The 20,913-nt window shown below is 38.2% G+C and overlaps 2 protein-coding genes across 7 annotated transcripts in view; both read left to right on the top strand.

The window, feature by feature from the left end:
- Positions 1-6,470, top strand: part of adka (adenosine kinase a) — a 206,014-nt gene extending 199,544 nt beyond the window's left edge. The window contains exons 10-12 of the mRNA XM_051126132.1: positions 3,502-3,517; positions 3,577-3,605; positions 5,851-6,470. Coding sequence (XP_050982089.1) covers positions 3,502-3,517; positions 3,577-3,605; positions 5,851-5,975 — 170 coding nt within the window. The 3' untranslated portion in view covers positions 5,976-6,470. The remainder of the gene's footprint in view (positions 1-3,501; positions 3,518-3,576; positions 3,606-5,850) is intronic.
- Positions 6,471-11,554: 5,084 nt separating this feature from the next.
- kat6b (K(lysine) acetyltransferase 6B) overlaps positions 11,555-20,913 on the top strand; it is a 35,251-nt gene continuing 25,892 nt past the window's right edge. For 3 of the 6 annotated variants that reach the window (XM_051125543.1, XM_051125542.1, XM_051125538.1), the window contains exons 1-2: positions 13,091-13,231; positions 15,543-16,416. In XM_051125543.1, the coding sequence (XP_050981500.1) occupies positions 15,796-16,416 (621 nt within the window). In that variant the 5' untranslated portion in view covers positions 13,091-13,231; positions 15,543-15,795. The other 3 variants (XM_051125539.1, XM_051125541.1, XM_051125540.1) reach the window with 3 other exon arrangements.

Below are 20,913 nucleotides of genomic sequence, written 5' to 3'. Positions count from 1 at the left end.
CCAAGAACCACCTCATAATTTTTTTTCCAGATGACTCACCACGACTGGGATGTTTGGACATTTCCCAGCATGCCTCTGGTGCGTGACCTGTCATCAAAGGGCAGAGGGGTTAGCCTGTGCTAGTACCTGCATTCTCACCATGCTGAATTGCATTGTCTCTGCTTGCTCCCTCACAAATCTGAAGAGAAGAGTGTCGTTGCTTCACACGAGCCTTAATCGTCAGTTTGATGTCCATTATTGTCTAGAGCCTCTTCAGTTCAGTCATGGGTATCAAAGGGAGGAACAGTTAATGGCTATTTTTTTCTCTCGCTCTCAGGCTGCGCTGTCTCTGAGTCATAAAAGGAAGTAGAATCAGGTCAGCCTCATACAGGAAGGAAGGAACCACATACAGTTTCATTTTGAACACATTCATTTGCGTCTGGTCATTTTTTTTCCGCCCCTTCAGTCATATGTCTGTTCAAACAAAACTGCAGATTTAGGCTGCGCGTGAACGTGCGTGCTTGCTTCCTTGTGTAGTTTGTCATGAGGGAGATGACATGCTATGATGGCAGTGGAAATATTGTAATCTTTAATTGCAAAATAATAGATAGATCATGAGTTTCTGTTAACTTAATTCACACGGAAGATCCTCTAGTTAATCATTTCAAGAGGAAGGCGGGCGAGCATGCTTCATTGCCTGCATTAATTAAGCAAAGTCGTTTTGCTGCTAATTAGCTGATTCTAAAAGGATCTGCTTTTTGTGTAATTAATTATCAAAGACACAATCGGCTGCCTCGTTTAGGGAAAAACCGCTCACACACGCAGCAGACGTGTCTTGAGTGCTCATTGTTGCGTCAGTTGAAAGCCTTTTCTTGCGTTCTGTGTTGTTTACTGTCTGCGTCTGAAGGTTTCCTCTGAAGTTCTCCACACAAAGTGATGGTCTTTGACACCTACTGACTACAATTAGCAGGTGTATACTTTAAAGCCCTCTGTTGTTGCAGATTACAGGCTGTTTTGCTGAAAGAATCATCGCAAGGGCTAGCTAAGACTGGTTTCTGCTGCTTCTTAGTGTCAGGAAATGTAAAGTTCATATGTTAAAGGGATAGTTCACCCAGAAATGAAAATTCTGTCATTTATTACTCACCCTAATGTCGTTCCAAACCCATAAGACCTTCGTTCATCTTCAAAACACAAATGAAGATATGTTTGATGAAATCCAAGAGCTTTCTGACCCTGCATAGACAGCAATGCAACTATCACGTTCAAGGCCCAGAAAGGCAGTAAGGAGATCATTGAAATAGTCCATGTGACATCAGTGGTTCGACCTTACGTTTTATGAAGATATGAAAATACTTTTTGGGCACAAAGAAATAAAAAATAATTACTTTATTCAACAACGGATGGCAGAAGGAAACTCAAATTCAGGTGTTAAAACTGTATAGCTTAAAGTAGCGATTAAAGAGGGGTAGGGACAAATCTTTTCTTTTGTGTTGTGATGTACATCAGAGTGTAACTGTATCGAAAAAGAGAAAATGTGTGAGTTCAGTTCATCGATTTGTTGATTAGATCTTGACATGTGGGCGTTACACAAAAATAAAATGCATTTGATTCTTGAGAAGCAAGGCTTAAAAAAAGTGAGAAACCTGCAATAGGCACGAGAAGTCTATTTCAAAACTGAGATGCAGTTAGAAAAGTTTGCATTAGTGCTGTCAAACGATTAATTGTGATTAATCGCATCCAAAATAAGTTTTTGTTTACATAACGTGTGTGTGTACTGTGTATATTTATTATGTATATATAAATACACACACATACACGTGTATATTTTGAAAATATTTACATGTGTATGTTTATATTCATATAATTGATATTATATCTAAATATTTTTAATATATAAGCATAAAATTTTTCTTAAATATATACATGCATGTGTGCGTATTTATATGTACGTAATAAATATACACAGTACACACACACACATATTACGTAAACAAAATCTTTCATTTTGGATGCGATTAATCGTGATTAATCATTTGACAGCACTAGTTTGCAATGTTCAAAGAAACAATTTAAAAATAAATTGCTTTTAAATAAATGCATAAGTATGTATGAATATTAAAGTTTTAGTTCAAATTCAGAATAAAAATCTCCCTAATTTACTTAAGTAGTTCATTTAATTAATGTCATCCCAGATGTTCATGTCTTTCTTTCTTCAGTCGAAAAAAATTAAGGTTTTTGAGGAAAACATTCCTTTTTTTTTCCATATAGCAGACTTCAGTGGTTATCGGTGGGGTTGAAGGTCGAAATTGCAGTTTCAATGCAGCTCAAAGAGCTCTACATGATCCCAGCCGACGAATATCTTATCATCTATCATCTTTTTTTTTTTTTTTTTTTTAATTAAAACAAGAAAAAATTATTAAGCCTCATAAGATTGATGAACCTAATAATGAATGCATAAGTCATGTTGTGTAAAAGTCATCCAGTGTCCTGGTATATTCAGTTATGCTTATCTAATGATATAGCAGAAGTGACAGCAATTGTCATCTATTGATGTTTTGACTACTTCCCACTTTTTTTTTCTCCCTAGACTTGAATGAGTATCGTGTCGTAATAGCAGTTGCCTAACTCTGTCGTAGAGGCTTACCAGGTGCACTTGAAGGCAGCAGTAGCTTAATTCAAATGCTAAATCGCAGCACAGGATTGGGTTGCCAGACTTGCCACATGTGAAATTTTCTGAAGGTCCTCAAGAATCTAATATTGGGTTCTCTGGAGTGCTCTTCTTACTGCAAAGCAAAGTTATATCAGCCTCATTCAACCCTAATGGAGGCTAATGCCATGAATAAAACACAAGCGTACAGCAGAAGGCATTCGAGAGCGAACCAGCGTGGGACAGTTAATGCATTATTTTAGCCCGAATGGGGACAGATCATTCAAACTGAATGCTGAAAATAGACTGACGCTGTCTTTCAAATGCTATTTTAGAGAGCAGATCCATTTCTGTGCAAGAATTGTCATGCTGAAGAACCAGCAAATGATATAATTGCCTCTCCTTGAGTTCAAGGCCCAAGCAGGGCTCTTACAGCTCATCAAGTGAAAATGGCACATCCTTCTGTTCCCTTCTGCATGTCTTGTGGGAACTTCTCCATCTTTTTACGGTACCAAGTTTATTCCTGTTTCTGCTGTGTCATGGATGATTAGCATCATGCTAACTAGATTTGTTTGCGAGGAAGAAAAAGCAGCGGGAAAAGGTGTGCGGGTGACAAAAAGATGACTGGCTTTTATTTTCGCAGCTTTAAATCTACGCTTGACACTATTGTTAAATGAAAAAGTACTTTGAGCTTCTATGGGGAAAATATACAGTCTTTCATCAAAAAAAACGACCATTTTTGACAGCAGAAAGTCTCGCACGTCTGCCAAACAGCCGGTCTGTGAATGAGCCTCATTTTTCAGTTCAACAATAGTTTAACAAGGCTGGAGACGTTCCCTGTCCTGGAGATCGAACGTGAACCGTCTTTTCCACAGGTGACAAGGTGGAGACGTTCCTTTGTCCTGGAGGTACTGTGCTACTAAGCGAGAAAGGTGGACACCAACTTCTAGTGCTGTCAAAACTTGTGCCTTTGTTGGAGGTACTGTGCTACTAAGCCATAAAGGTCTTCTTTAATAACTTCTAGTGCTGTCAATTTAGTCATTTATTTAGTCGCAGGACGTCTTTATGACCACATCAAACGGGAGATTTTTCAGATACAGATATGTGGGTATTCGTGTCAAATTTAATTATATTATTAATGTAGACATGTAATAAATGTATTGAAAGAGGAGTAATGGAATATAATTGCAGTATTTTTTGTGATTAAGCTATATCATTTGCATTTATACCAAATGTATTTAGACTACTGTTTTTCATACAAATACATAAACATATTACATTTTTACCATGGTATTGAGGTGCTATATTTGTGGTTTTAACTGTGATTATCGTGATCTAAATGTATGCTACTATGGAAGACCAGTGGTTAACTAAAAAAAAAAAAAAAAAAAAAAAAAACACTCAAACAGTCAGAATAATTACATTTCACCATATAAAAATGAGGTTGCTACAATTTTTACCGATATTACTGATTTTGATAACCTGTTTTTTGATTTGAAACAATATTACTTATTAGAACGTAGAATTAGGATTTTTTTCTTATTATTTTTTTTTTATTTATTTTGTTAAGGAAAAATGTGTTTGTCATGTTCTGACCATAAAGAATATTTTAAAACCACAATTAACCGTGGTTTTTACAACTTTCACATTGGAGCAAAAATCTGGTTTTAAACTTGGAAAAAAAAGTGACATTTATCGTGATAACTATCAATATCGACTGATATGGAAAAAATATATATATTTGCCATTCAGTTAATTTTTTTTAATTGATTGACAGCACTGAAAACTTCATAAGTCAATCATAAGTCATCAATCATAAGCAATAGTTCACCCAAAAATTACAATTTTGTTATTATTTACTTATCCTCATGTTGTTGCAAAACTGTATGACTTTTCTAGTTCCTGTGAAACTGATGATTATGGTGATGATTTCGTCAATACAGTGAAAGTCAGTGGTGTCTAGAACGGCATTTGGACCCCATTGACTTCCATTTACTATATGGACAATGTAAAAAGCACTGAGACATTTTTCAAAATATAACCTACTAAATTAATTAACCTGATCATTAATGTGTAAATCACAGAAAAGGAAACTCCAGTCAGCACACAAATGAACTGAATTGTTGAAACAGGTGTCGTAGACTCAGACTAGTCCTAGACGAAAGTATGTTCAATGGAAAAATCACTATTGACAGGACAATTTAATCCAGGATTAGGTTTGATCTGTAACCTCTGGGAAAGCGGACCGTGATGCAAGAGCTCTGACACGCAATGCTTATTTATTTCCTGTGCAGCTGCTTTGGAATGACAATTTGCAGATGAATTGTAGTTATACTTCATTCATTTGGCTTCGTTTAGCCACACGAAGCCGCCAATGCGCTATCGTACTATTTAACCTCAGATAACACAGTTACAGGCAAATAGATCACTTTCATGATGGATTAGTGGAGTTTCCAGACTCCCCACAGCCGCTATCTTTAATCGGCGGGTTTCGCTAATAACCGCGCGTTCAGATAGCCGCTGCACGTCTACTCCGATCTGAACTGTGAAGCCATCCATCAAAAGCGTAAAGCGCAACGCTGTTTGCCTCCCCATGAAAAACAGAAATATCGATGTTGATCACGCCGTTCGCACGGGGCTTTCGGGTCCGCGTAATTTATCTTCATACGACGCTCTTACGCGGGCCCTCTGCTTTTCAAAGGCCACGAGCCTGATTTGCTAACATGTCTTCCTGTAGCTCTTCCAGGACAACCTTGCGACTAATAGAGCTGTGAGCGTGTTTGCTCAAACGTCGTATTGATTTTTTTAACTCCTTTATCCGTTCCAACAAGAGGTTGGAGGCCAGCGCTCTGCCGTGTTGGAAAATGAATTTGCCAGCTGTTTTTCAATGCGCTCCGGCACTGCTGCAGAGAGCAGAGATCTAGGTGGGAGGGTTCAGAGCCCGAGGGCAGCTGGAGGATTTCTGTATCGCACATCACTAAAGGGGGCCTTTTGAATCACCTTTACCCCTTAAGCCTGATTTCCTTAATTTTTTAAAAGAAAGAACATGCAACAAAATCGATACTCTGAGCTAGCGTTCGCCGGCGTGTTTTCAGATGTGCGTGCATGTGTGTGTTCATTAAACATGTGTTTGCACATGCTTTTTGATTAGGATCTGTTCACTCTTTTGCACACGGCCGATTTGATTTGTCTTTTTCTCAATGTCTGTTTGCATGTGTGTGCAGGTTTCCTGTCCCAGCTGGTACAGGATAAGACCTTTGAGCAGTGCATCCGCGCTGGACACTACGCTGCTAACGTCATTATTCGCCACGCGGGTTGCACATTCCCAGAAAAGCCAGACTTCCACTGATGGGCCGCTGAGAGACCGGAAGATACGGCCGCCCGAGTGTTTTATAGGACTAATGCCTTTTTTTAATTGACTTTTTATCTTCTGTTCCTCTTTCCTCTCTTGTTCACTGCCTGCCTTCTGCTGTGCCTCTGTTTTCTCTGTCTCACAGCCTAATGCGATCACAGAGACATATTTCACGTTTTAAAACTGTTTACAAAAGAGGCAAAAGAGGAATTTCTGTTGAAAATGTTGAATTGTTTTTACTAAAGCCATTTTAGAATCACGGTAAAAAGTGATGATCATAACCAGCATCTTTTCAGATGTGGTGTTTGCTAACATTGCAATGATTTTAGTTTAGTGATTAGTGGTAAAAACGGAAGCCAGATGAACTTTATTGAGGCTCATTTTATTTCAAAGAATTTTTGTTGGCCAGTCTTGCTGTTGTAAACCAAATGTATTTGTGGGAAACACTTAAATGTGTCACAAACTGCCAAAATAAACAAAAAAAAGGCTGTATTACAGCTCTCACTTGTATTCTCTTCCTAACCTTATAATTATTTATCCAAAATGCGTGTTTATTACTTGAAATATGTTTGGATTTTGCATAATCTGTGTTTTTGTTCAACAGAGAGCCTGGGCTCGGCCTGTTTTAGTGTCTCAGCTGTGTCCTTTTGGATGGTTAGAAAGCCTCCAGCTTCTACCTGTCCTCTTGATGACAGTGGCAGGGTCTGCATCGGTTCATCTCTGTGATATGGGATGAGGAGTAGCTATTTGTGAGCATCATTAGAGAGACTCAAGGTACAGCTGACCCTTTGTCCCCATGTGTGACAGCAATCATAGCAGATTCAGGTTCTGTCACTGACAAACCTGTTCGGGCCCTGGCATCACCGTGCACATGGTTTTAAACAACCCATGTGAAATCCTTAATGACAGCGAAGGACAAAGTCCTTGAGCACTACTTCACATTTTCAGCTCACACACACACGGTCACGCTTACCCTTGCGTTTTTTTTCCACGTCTCTAATCCTCCCGCTGTGTGTTTTACAATGATGCTGGGTGTTTTTAAGACCTGCGAAAGTTGCCTGTGAGGTTTATAAAACATAAGTTGATTCACAGGTGCGTTACTTTTGGACAGCATTTCAGTCAGTGGATTTAGAAGACGTTATGGAAGTCAAACTTGAAAAACAACACTTCTGATATAGTTGAAATGTTGGTTTCTCTTTATGTTAGGTGTCTTTAACTATATACAGTACATAAAGATTAACTATGATGTACAACGTAGGGTAATGATTAAGGTTAAGGACAGGTTTAGTGGTATGAGTAGATTTGAGGGTGAGTTGTATTGCATAAAGCAATAGTTCTCAACTCCAGTCCTCGAGGCCCACTGCTCAGCACATTTTGTATGTTTTTGAATCTGACACACTCAGTTCAGTTCATGGATCGTTCTCCTAACCAGCTGATGATCTGAATCAGGTGTGGTAAATGAGGGAGACATACAAAATGTGCAGAGCAGTGTGCCCAGACGACTGGAGTTGAGAACCACTGGCATAAAGCACTATATAAAGAATTTTGACTTGACTTCTAAGGGGTATGTTGAGGTCAACAGACGTATTACCAGAAACTAATTACATGCAGGTATGATTTAAATACAAGTACAGTGTAAGTGTATATAGTAGTTAAATACACTTAATAAAGAGGGTCTGAAATCATTATGTAGGTAAATAACTTAAAATTGTATATTTATAATCTCATACACAAATTAAAATGAGAGTTGGAAAGCAACAGGATCAGTTTATTTAAAACAATGGATCAGCCCAGCGACTGTGTGACCTCATTTAAAGTTTATTCATTTCATAATGATTGATGTTTAATATGCTTAGACTTATTTGGTTTGGTTTGGTCCACTATATTAGCAAATACTGTTATATTAAATTATTTAAAAGAGGAAAACCATCTAGTCAGCAATCTAGGAAATGCTCATCTTTGCTTAGTTAGAATTCAGTATTCATAGTCATTCAAAATTGTTGTAGTTAGTAACGTTCACCAGTATCTGGAAGGTCATCAGTTTGAGCTAATCTACTTACCCTAGTGCTGTTATACCCGTGTGCAGAGCGTTTATCCTGCTTCTGTCTGCATGTGAATATGAATGTGCCAGTGGTTGGAATATGCAAACATGAATAATTCCAATGTATCTGCGTAAACTGTAAACAAAGTACCTTCCCTTTTGGCATACAAATAAGTAACACCTACTCGCAGTCGCCACACACATTACAGTGCTACAAAAAGGGCTTCGGGCTGAAAATAATGCCAGTTATCACTTGAGAATTGACAGGTATTGTTATAATGCAGATGATTAAAAACAACAATGCTTAGTAGTAACTTTAAAGAGGTTGTGAAATGGAATTAATATCATTATTATTATTATTATTATTATTTTAAAATTTTATTTGAGGTCTACTTATAATGTTAATAAAGTTTTTTGCAAAAAATGGAAAAATTCAACCCTCATTCTGACCCTCTGTCTAAAATGGCCTGTTTTAAGGGGCGGGTCAGTAATCGACCACTGTTAATCAACAGTATCAAAAAGCATAATGAGATAATTTACTTACCATTTGTGATGCAGCTGCAGTCAGATCTAGTATTGCTTCATCTTGCAACAAATCTTGCAAAAAATGTTTCCGTTACAGATTTGTGCAAACTTTTGCGATGTTTTATAAATGTTGATAAAAAAAACAGGTGCGAAATGACACCATTTCCATTAACCAATGTTATGTGAAATCATAATTTTTTCCTCTCATGATAAGTCATGGCAATGGATGTTGGTAGGTTTACGTATGTCGCAGTCACCGCACTAGCCAGTAATTTTAATCGTAGGAGACGTAGGCAACTATGTTTACAGAAGTAGTGCTGAGAGCCGCTTCTGAAACTGAGCCATGGTGCTCCTGGTATAAACACAAGCGTGTTGCAGACTTGTGCAGTGTAAATAAGGTTATGCAAGCTTTAATGGCATTGTGTAATCAATGCTTGTTTAAACAGCCACATATGAGGTGTTTTTTTGAGGTTATAGTACATTAAAGAATGATCATGTGACTTATGTACGCAACTTGACGTGTAAATGCGAAAAAGCCGTTTCCATTGCAGTTTTGCAAAATATTCCTTTTTTGAATGGCCTGAAAGACTTGATCCAAGCATAAAAACTTTTTTTCGATATATGATCGTTTTTGCAAAATTGATGTTTCCATCAGATGTATTTTCAATTCACAATTTCAGTATGTGCAGTTTGAAGGGTAACGGAAACGCAGCTACTGTGCCTCGTTTAAAAAAACAACATGCTCCGAAGTCCGAACAATCCTTTTACGTGATCTGGGATGCCATTTAAAAATAAACTATCCACTTGTTCCTTATGCTGGGATCTTTCTGATATCTGTACAAAGATCATATAATGAACTTCAATTGTGCCCCCCGATTTTGAACTTCTAAAATGTAGTTTAAATGCAGCTTCAAAAGGCTCTAAACGATCCCAGCCTAAAGAAGGGTCTTATATAGTGAAACGATCTGTCATTTTTTTCGAAAAATAAAAATTTGTATACTTTTTAAGCATAAAACCTTGTGTAGCACAGGCTCTGGGATGCGCATTCTTGAATGATTCGTTCATTTTAAATGGACCTTTAATGTGACCGGGGAAGAACGAGTCATCTCGGGGGAGTGATTCGTTCAGTCACGCATGCGCAACATCCTATTAGGTTCTGTACTGGAATTAGTTCACCTGTTTCAAGTCTTCAGGTTTTTCGAGTCGTTCGTTCATGTTATGGGGCTGTCACATGATGAATGAATGACTCAAACCTGAAAACTTGTCAGATAAGAGGTGAGGTGAGCTAATCATAGACCAAAGACCCTGGTAAACAATGAATTAATCTTTTCTGTTTCTTATAGCATTACCGTTTGGTCTTGTTTGTAGTGTGATCAACATTTGTGTAAGCAGTAGATGTGTTAGGGAAGTAACACGTAACATTTTAATTATATTTTGCTAAAATGAACTAAATGACTCGAAAAAAGATTTGTTCATTTCGCTGAACGAGACTCAAAGGTTCGAGTCGGTAAAATGACCCGAACTTCCCATCACTACTACGAATCACGTCTAAGTTCATCGTCTGTGTACTCAAAAAAGGTAGAGAACGGCTAAAAACTCCATCTTATTTTCTCCTACAATTTCAGAATTGTCCGACATCGTTGTAGCTTTTTGTTTGTAAACAGTGTTTGACTTACTTGCACTTTGTTAGTCTTTGGGCATTCGCTTTGTAAACACTGGGTCTGTAGTTCCACGTGACCTTTCGATGTGATTCAATAGTGTCGTGAACGCGCATCCCAGAGCCTGTGCTACACAAACTTTTGTGCTTAAAAAGTATACAGATTTTTTTTTTTTTTTTTTTTTTTTTTTTTTTTTTTTTTTCAGAAGAAAAAAATCGTTTCGCTAGATAAGACCGGCTGGGATCATTTAGAGCCTTTTGAAGCTACATTTAAACTACATTTTGGAAGTTCAAAATCGGTAACACAGCTGAAATCCATTATATGAAGTAAAATCCTGAAATGTTTTCCTCAAAAACCATAATTTCTTTACGACTGAAGACAGAAAGACATGAACATCTTGGATGACAAGGGGGTGAGTAAATTATTTGTAAATTGTTCTGGAAGTGTACTTCTCCTTTAAGCATACAAAGGACCTCTTCTATGTCAAAAGATCAAGGGAAATTTGGTTTCTCATGTCGTGACCCCTTTAAAATAGTAGAAAAAATGGATTCAACTGACGGCGGTGTAATTGTAAGTTAACACAATATTTAGTGTCGTGTTAGTACATCACACCCAGACCAGCTGCTGTAAGCAGCTCAGCCTGGTGTTTCAAAAAAAAAAAGACAACTGAAGACAACCCTTTGGTGTCAAATCACCTTGATCAGGCTTTGCTGGAAGCCAATATGAAGGCTTTTGCCAAACTGTAACCACATCCTGCACGGCTCAAGTTTTATTTAGTGTGCAATTTGTTTTCCTTTCAGGCGCCGTAAAAAGTAACATGTCCAGGTTCAGATTGCCCTGCGCTACACCAAATTTTCACCGCAGGGCGAACCCATGGGTTTTGAAAATTGTCAGTGGGTTTTGTTGCGGAACAGTTTAGGTTATCAAACTGGGGTGAAGCACATTCAACTGTATTTAATTGATGTTGGTATTTATATTGCAAACAAACATTAATTACATGTGCATCACCTTCTGAGCAATTATAAAGCCACGTGTAATTAAACAGTGTGGAACTTTTATTATAATTATGCATATATGCGTGTGTTGAGTTATATTAAAAGTTTTTCCCCATACGGTTTAAAATCTAGCATGATTGCATATGCCAACTCAAAGACGATTTTGTATGCATACGCTGATATTCCAATAAGTGATATTAAAAGTTTCCTCTTTACAGACAAGGCGCATTATGTCTCCTCTTTTCCCACCCATGCCATGTAGTCTGAAACAATGTACATTGTTTCCCAATGAGCGATGTGATGTCACATAGCGGTTACAGCGAGTTAGTCCTCCTCTGTGGCTGATGGAGTGCCGAAAGGGGAGGGTACTACTTTGTCACAGACTCCTATGTAGATTAACCTTTCAATTAGTTGTTATCAGGTTCCCTCTGCCTACGCGTGCGTTCATCTTCCGAATCAAACAGGACCCTATTGGATTTATCAGGCTACTTTACGCATATATCATCAGCTTGGCAAATAAGCGTGTTTTTATTGCTTATACGGGGAGCGTGGAGAGATCGTGCGAGGAACTTAAAGGTAAATGTTCGCTTTGCCAGCGTTGTCGGGCATTTATCTCGGCGGAGTCTTGAGTGGCTTGTTATCGGTGGCATGTTTTAATCGTTCAAGTTTAACTTGTCGTGAGTGATGTAACTTGACGCGAGCGGAGAAATTAATTCGGGCTATTAAGGTTATTGGGTTACGCGAACCGCGCAAGTATCGCAAGCTACTGCTTGACCCGCATAAATGGAATTTTCCAGATGCTATCTGTTCTCAGTTGCTTGAGCTTGCAATGCGAGTGCGTTTTGCATGCCTTGGACAGAAGCGCGTAAACAAACAGCAGGCTTCACTGCTGCCTATGAGCGTTTTACGGGAGGAATGATATGCCATCATCCGTTAAGGCATTCGCAGGAGGATATATAAATGTTGCCTATTTGCGTGCACGGTACCTTCGTGAGGATGTACGCGCGTTCGGTAGTTCACGGCCTCCCGTGTCTTTTGTAAAGTGCAAACTAATTAGAATATTGGATTACAGTGCACACAGGACGGGGAATGCCAGGGCTAACTCGAGCACTTGGTGGACTAATTATTCACCATTACATTATTCTCCAAAAAGTGTGACTAGGTCGATCTGCTCATATTGCAGTGTTGTGCGATGCTCATTAGGGGGGAGCCTTCTTAAAGGTGTAGAGCGACTTTCGCCTGATCCTACATTAAAGAGCCATCAAGTAGTTTTAAACTCATTATGTTACGTGATCATCAAATATTCTATCCGCTATTCCCGTTAACTGCTTTTCGGATGCGGATAGAATAGCAGGTATCGCATTCCATACGCAGTACGGACTAAAGAGCAGTTGACACCTTAAAGGGATAGTTTGTCAAAAAAAAAAAAAAAGAGAGAGAGAGAGAGAATATTGTCATTTACTCCATCTCGTGTTGTAATAATCCCGTGTGAGATGGTGCAACGACAGCCTTCAGTTATTAATCACTTTTATTGTTTGTTTAAAACAAACACTGAAAGTAGATAATCATTGAGCCTGTCAGTTCTTCGCTTTCTGCTAAATGTCTTATTTTGTGCGCCACGGGAGAAAGAAAAAAAAAGTCACAGAGGTTTGGAAAAACATGCGAGTGAGTAAATGATGACAGAATGTTCAGTGGTGTTGAACTGTCCCTTTAAGAGGCGGGTCAAGTGATTATTGACAGATTATGAAGCCAACCGATTCCTCGAGAGGCCGAGCTGTTTCCTTGTGATTGACACTTTGGTTATCAAACCAGGGATAAGTATTTGCCCTTTCTAACCAATATTAAAGTTTCTTGGGCGGGACCGTCTTTGTGAAGGTAAGGTTTAATGAGACTCCATTGGGTTGTAATCAGTGTCATGTCGGATTCATGTAAACTACAACATTGTAACAAAATGGCGTCTGTTTAGTAACGCGACCGGGCAAAGCGGCGAAGTCACCTGACCTGTCCACCGTATTAAAGCGTCCAGAAAACAAGGTTTGCGAGACCGTGGGTTAATTGACGTGTTGACTTTGTCATCATAAATTATAGATAGTCATCTGTCGGAAGTAGTCATAAAGCATAACCTAATTTAGCCAGCTTTAGCTTAGCGTGCTAGACTTGAGCTCCGGGGCTGTTTAGAAGCCGATGCTGGAGATAAGAAGCCGAATGCTTTTGAGATTCGCCTGACTTTACCTCTCTATCTCGGCTTTAATCAGAGGACTCGGGCTGAAGTACGAACGTCAGTATGCGTGTGTGATACTGTATTTTATTTTAGCTGTCAACCTTAGAGATGATGTTGCTAGACTCTTAATGTGAAATGTCATGGCCAAGTCGTAGTTTGTGACCAGTGCTGGAAGAGTGTAGACTAGATTTAAAAGAAGTGTCAAAGCTTAAACAGCGCTGTGTGTTGTGTTTTTAAGTTTGAGTTGAACACCCACAACGAGACTTTGTTTTATCATCGCTTGTCTTGTTTTTATACGTTCTGCTAACACACTCTGTGTGTGCTGTCATGCCTCCCCAGTTAAACTCGAGTTATTTCTTGGTTATTTTGCTGGCTAACCGAGTTGCGTCGTTCAATTATTTACCGTAGCTTTTTTTGGATCTGTTTAGGCCGGATCTAATGTCTAAGAGGAATGGGTCAAGTGTTCCCCTCAGTTTGTGTGCGAGGCTTTTTATATAACAATATTATGGCAGATAAGTTGTGGTTGAGTTTACACGGCTGCTGTTGGCGAGCGGAGGAATTCTTGAGAAATTGTTCAATGCATGTCACCTGCTGGCTGCTCGCAGCACTGTTCTTCCTCTGCCTCTGCTGTTTGGGTTTTTACACTGTCATAAATCAATGAGCTTAATAAAATGTTGTGTTATGCACGGTGGACTGTGTTTTAGCTTGTAGCTAAATGTAAAAAAAAAAAAGTAATGTGCACAAAAAAAATGTTGCGTAGTTTTGGAGTAAATAAATGTCTCAATCTAGTGAGCTCCCTAGCTTGAGTGCATTTATAGGCATCGTAAACACGTGCAGAATTTTTGCTGTCTAAGTAGGTAGATAGGCAGGTAGGTTTGGAGTATCAGCTATAATTCCCATAAAGTGGCTCGCATTTTATCAAAATGTGAATTAACGTGTTCATCTTAATCTCATGGTTGTACTGGTCTGTCTGGTTTAGACTGGTGATTTTTCCTTTTATGGAATGTGTGCAACTTACACCTGAAGTCACATGTTCCATTTCTAAGGGCTGGGTAAAGAAATTTCAAAAGAAAATTAATGTGTAATGTTTAACTAAGCCGGTTTAAATATATGAATAAAATATGTGTGTAACTATTAAATATAAATAAACAAGTGTTAGTATATAGATTTACAATTTTGTGTGTATATCAGTGCTCAAGTTACAAAATTTATCAAACGATAAATTGTATCCAAAATAAGTTTTTGTTTACATAATATATATCTGTGTGCTGTGTATTTTTATTTATATATATATATATATATATATATAATAAAAAAAATAATTATATATATATATATATATATATATATATATATATATATATATATATATATATATATATATACATATACATACATATATATATATATATATATATATATATATATATATATATATATATATATATATATATATATATATATATATACACACACACTCACACTAAATATTTTTAATATAAAATATATATAATATAAAATATTAATTATATAAATACACGTATGCATGACTATATTTCAGAAAAATGTTATGTTTATATGTTAAAAAAAAATAATAATTATATATATATATATATATATAAAATATATTTTTATATTAAATATATCGTAATGCATATGTATATAAATACACATAAGAAATATACACAGTACACACACCACACATGCTATATAAACAAAAACTTTTGTTTTGGATGTGATTTTTATATATATATATATATATATATATATATATGTATATGTGTGTGTATATATATATATATATATATATATATATATATATATATATATATATATATATATATATATATATATGATTGGTTATGACAGTGTTTATATAACAATACTGTTTTTTGTTCATTTTTTACAAATTTTTTTGAAAACTCTCTCTTTTTAAACCTTGTGTGAAATAGTATGACTAATGCAGAAGTATGACTAATGTAAACGAGTGGTAGTGTTGGTTAGCCTAACCCCCTGGATCAAGTTGCCATGCCCATGTAACTACCTCTGGAGTGGCTCTGCAGAGAGTTTGTTTTGTTGCAAAGTAACATGTATTTTCTTTTTTTCTTCTCTTCACACCCACAGGTGCAACACGAAAGGATTTTCAGCAAGTCTTCTGACTTTGGAATTACAACCACAAGGGATTTTTTTTTTCTTTTTGACAGAAGGGAAAAGAAATGAATAGCCAGTCTGATCTTTGAGGAGTTACATCAGTCCCATATCCTGTTCGGCATAATGTACTAATGGCTGGCTTTTGTTTGTGGATGCGTATTGTTCGCTCTTAAAAGAAACGGAATGTATTCATGGATCACACCTTAATGAAACAACTTATTTCACCATGGTGAAACTGGCCAATCCCCTGTACACAGAGTGGATTCTTGAGGCTATTCAGAAGATCAAAAGGCAGAAGCAGCGGCCTTCGGAGGAGCGGATTTGCCATGCCGTCTCAACCTTACATGGACTAGACAAGGGCGTCGTACTCCAGCAGCTGGAGCTCTCTGTGAAGGATGGATCCATCCTTAAGGTTACCAGCAAAGGGTGCGCTTCGTACAAGGACCCGGATAACCCGGGAAGGATTGGGCCTTTCAAGCTGGGAGGCTCTGGCCCCGTCTCGCTTGGATCTGTGATACCTGCGGGAGATCTGCGTCATGTGGATTGGAATAAAATCCTTAGGAGGGCTATCGAAGGTCTGGGCGTCCCGGCTGGCTCCTCTCTAAGGAACATCGAAAGATTCCTTAGAAGCCAGGGCGACCTGGTGAATGTTGTGGCAAACCCCAGGTTTCAGCAGAGGCTGAGGCTAGCTGCTAAGCGGGCGGTTAACAACGGGCGGCTGCTCAAGGATGGGCCGCTCTACAGGATGAACAGTGGTGGGCTGGGAGGCAAAGCATGCTTCAGGAGCCTGGGGGTCTTTGGTGTCGACCTCCCACCTGTGACACTACTCCCTCACGAGAGAGACCAGGTACGTTTACAACTTTTTGCATCTGTACAGGCTCTGTGTGCTTTTTTTTTTATTGTTTCTGCAAATGCAAAGTCTCACAACTTCTTTGAAGCCAAGTTTTTACCCATGAACGAATTTACGGTCGTTTGAAACAGACAGTTTAGCTTGTTAGCATGGACTGCTGTTTTGAGACCTCAGCAGAGTTGTTGTGTATACAACAAGTGTCAGTAACAGAAATACTCCTTCCAGAAATACTCATGCGTCACCAGAGTCATTTAGAGGTTGTAACATCTAGGAAGTCAGTCATTAAAGGCCAGTGTTTGTAGCTTTTCAGGGCTTAACTATACAGAAGTGGCTTTGTTGTCCTAAATTGTTGAAATATCTTGAAACCATAGTCTAACTCATTGTTTAGGTAAAGGGTTTCTTCACCATTGGTCCCAAACCGCTTTGTCATCCACATGAGTGAAGTTGGGTTTGACTTGAACATTGTGTGATTGAAATGTTGTGTGAAAACTGAGCAGACCATGTTTTTATTCCTAAATCATCTTTGGTTTGCTCCAAGATAGTTTTCTAAATGAGGGCATGATACGCTACAGATGTTGGAGTAGCCGTGCTTTATTGAGCTGAGGAATTGTTTTTGAGTTACTGTGTTTGTCCTGAAGCTTCATCATCCAGACCGTGCTGGTGCGATTTCCATATTTAAAAACCTTAAGTCAACATGAAAGAGCATTTGCAACCCTTTCTACATCTGTAATGTAAAACATTTGAAGTGTATTTAATGACTCAAAATGTAGGCTGTGAACTAAACTTGTTGGATTGTGAAATGTGCCCATTACGTGGCCGAATGAAGCTGAAAGGAAGAGTTGTTTTGTGACGTCAGCAGTAAAGTTTCAGAGGCTGAGCGATAAAACATTACTAAGATAAACTTTTTTTTTTTTTTTTTCTTGGAATAATGTGCACTGAATAATTATTTAACAAGACCATGATTGTGTATTAATAAGTAAATGGGATTTTGTTTTTATGTTGACTACATTATGCTGGCTCTGTTGTGAACTCAACTATTTGAAGATGATGTGAAATGTTGACAGCCTATTATAACACAATTATTACTACAGGGATTATTAAGAATCCTACAGATTCCCCTTCTCTGGTGTCCTGTGTATTTGGTTGTTTTGAACTGTTTAAAAGATATAATAGCTTTTAAATTATTCCTAAACCAATCGTGGCATTTTAGATTGGCTTTTCCAGACTTAATATATAGCGTTTGTTCACTTTGAGCTACATATCTATCTTTCTAGACACAATGCAGCTATAGTCTACAGGCCAATGAAAATGTAAGAGTGTTTCATTGTCTATGACTTGCCGGTCACTTAAGGTCCATGCTAGGTGGCTCTTAATGCTCTCTTTTCCTACAGTGGTCAGCGAACAATCAGAGGCCATTTGGTAATCAAATCTTGAAGCACATTCCCTTGTCCACTCTTTATTGAGTTGCTCTTTGAAAGCTAAAGCTTTTGTTTTCCATGCACGGGGGCTTGACTGTTGCTAAGCAATGTGCTTCATTGACCCTAGGACATGATAGCATGGTGCCAGTCTTTTTTTCACAATCACGGAGACGGTCTGCCGTCTTGCAGATGGTTCAGGGGGACTGCAGTGGTGGGCTGGCTGCTGATTAGCTCAATGCGTTAAAAGGGCTCTTTTGTTGTTAATTGTGTGCTTGGGGACTGGTCAGTCTGCAGCTGCTCCAGGCCTCTTTATCATATTCTGTGAGGGGTTAAATTATGAGAAAAGAGAGGGCCAAATCCGTCTTTCTTTTGTCCCATTAGCTGGCAGGATTAGATTTTGCGTTGAAGGTGTATTAGATCACATGGCTGGCCTCTCTTTTTGACGTTCTTGAAACTCTTGCTTAGTTTAAAAGATAGTAATTCAATGAAGGTCTGTTAAAGCTTTGCTGATTACATCTGTTCTTCAGTAATGGTGTTGAAACGGTACTAGACCGCTGTTTACCAGCTGTGGCCGATGCAATTTGCTCACTTTCTAGAAATTTCATTACGCCATTATGGTCTTAGCAGTGCATTTTACTTTCGTCTCCCTAAGAAACTGCCGAATTTTGTCTTAAAAGTTTAGCTGCGACCAATAGTACACAAAAAACTTAATCAAATAGTCCAGTTGGTACCATAAAGTTGCTGGTCTTCTCCATGTTTCAGTTTTGATTTGACAAGCCTAAACATCAAGTTGTGTTATTTATTTTATTTTTTAATTAACATACATGCATGTAACTCAATACAGATTTGCAATAAATTTTAAATCTTGAATCAAAATGTTATGTTGCTAAAAGGATTGCATTTCTGATTGATGTCTAAGAGGTACATCACCAAAGACTTTGGCATTTTGCCGCTGGTTAGTTGCAAGTTGGCGTTCCTAGTTGTGGTTTCGCTAGTAATGGTTGCAAATGTCATCCCACTGTCTTCACACTCATTGGCATTTGCTGTGTGAAGTTGCTTTGCATTCGTATAAAGTTGCATATTGGGGTTTATTGATGCAGCCGTAGGAGTATAGAAGACCAAAAATGCAGTTGGAAAATGAATGAATGCTAACCCACACAGTTGAAATTGCTGTTCTTTTGAGTTTGAGACTGTTGGTTCAGCTTACTGAGAAGTTTGATGTCATCTCCATCCTCTGTGACTTCTGCTAAATGCTCCTTTCAAAGCAGTACCGCTTTCTTTCAGTGTATCTGGTATATTTTTAACTGTTCAATCAGCATTATTGTTTGCACAGCAGTCTCAAAGAGCCTGCGGCTTATGTGAAGAAACCCATACTCGCTAATGTTTTCTGAGATGCACATTAAGGTGCAAGTTGGACTAAGAGGAGAAGCAAACACACAAATGTTTTTGCTGGCCTAATCAGGCCAGTGGTTCGGTTTTTACTTGCTTGTTTGGGTTTAGTGGTTTCCTCAAAGTCACTATTGATGGGGCAAGATTGAGATCTCTGTAACTCTAGAGCTCCTGGATCAATTTTTGTTGCCATTGAACCTGTTTGCTTTGTGTTAACAACTCGAGTCCCTAAGCATTAAGCGACTGCCACCACATATATGCATAATTAGCAAGGGTCAGACACAGCCTGAAGTGGAGATGGCTTAATTAGTGCTGGAGTAATTGTCACTTAGCTAACCTGAGTCTCAGATACCTGAGCATGTGCCATGTTGCTGTTCCTCAGGCAGACTGACCTGAATGAAGTAATGGTAATGTAATAGCCCTGCCATCCTCGTTAAGTTCCAGGGCTTTAGAGGCCTGGATGAGCTAATAGAGCTGTTGGAAAATGTAATGGGACGAGTCACGGGTCAGAGTTAGAACAGATCTGCCCTACATTCCTCTTTCACACTGAAGCATGAGACGTCGTCAGGCTTAAATAAAGTTGTACTTCTCTCTCTCTGGCTCTATTTGGTCTCAAACCGCTTGAAAGATGATGCTGATGTGCATGTCACTGGATTGGATCACACAAGCCGAGCCAAGAGACACACAATTTACGTGTCAATTACTGTCAGTGTCTGGTTATGGGATGAGGGTAAGGCATAACCGCATGTACGCCGCCATTCAACAGCGATATGCCTGTACTTGTGGCTATCCAAGGTGCGATCTCAGGAAGCTTATGTAGATAAGAGGCGCAGCAATCACGTTTAATGTGGGATGAAGCTCATGTTTACTTTGCTTTAAGTGATTTTTACTGATCATCATTACTCCGTTTCACAGTGTTTGCAACAGATAATGGCTCACGTAGCCTTAAATGTTTTGCATCTGGCAGATGCTTTTATGCGAAGTGACTTACATTGCAGTTTGTCTTTCAGTTCATGCATTTCATGGGAATCAAACCCATGCTCTCCTTGCGGAGGTTGACTAATTGCCCAACAAGCTGATATATTGTCCAACTAGTTTAGCTAGTGTTTTTCCCAAGTTTCAGTCTGTTTTCATTTTGATTAATTAGCACAAAGTCCTTTAGCTGTTAGATAGTTTGCATGGAAAAGATAAATCCTAAATGATCCTCTTTATTTTAAACACTTTTTGCATATCCCTAGTTTTGAAATACATACTCATTAACTTCATAAGAAACACTGTGCTTGTTTTTCGCAACATTTGGCCTCATGCCGAAGTATGCATACTTAGCTTTTCTGCACCAGTAGAAACATAGTGGTGGGTGGTTGGATGGAGATACTATTGACTTTTATCTAAACCAAAGAGTAGTAGCCTGTGCTTCTTAAAGTTCTTTTATCTAGAGTTTCTGAAACAACTAGGTCACAGGTGTGTAATCATTGATCATATTTTATGACATTATTTATAAAACCACATGTATTGATGTTTAAACAATTCACTACACATGCAATTCGTAACATGTTGAAGGCCTATTGAATAAGAAATGTTGAAGGATTCAAGCCAGAGATTTAATTTATGTATTTATGTAATTATGTAGAACTCATTTACACACTTTTTGTTTGGTCTCATTAGTCTTGAGTTTAATAAAGTAAAG

The sequence above is a fragment of the Labeo rohita genome, chromosome 13 (genome assembly GCF_022985175.1).
Source record: "Labeo rohita strain BAU-BD-2019 chromosome 13, IGBB_LRoh.1.0, whole genome shotgun sequence".
Lineage (NCBI taxonomy): Eukaryota > Metazoa > Chordata > Actinopteri > Cypriniformes > Cyprinidae > Labeo > Labeo rohita.
The sequence above is the reverse complement of the archived record's forward strand: the minus strand, read 5'-3'. Positions and strand labels throughout refer to the sequence as shown.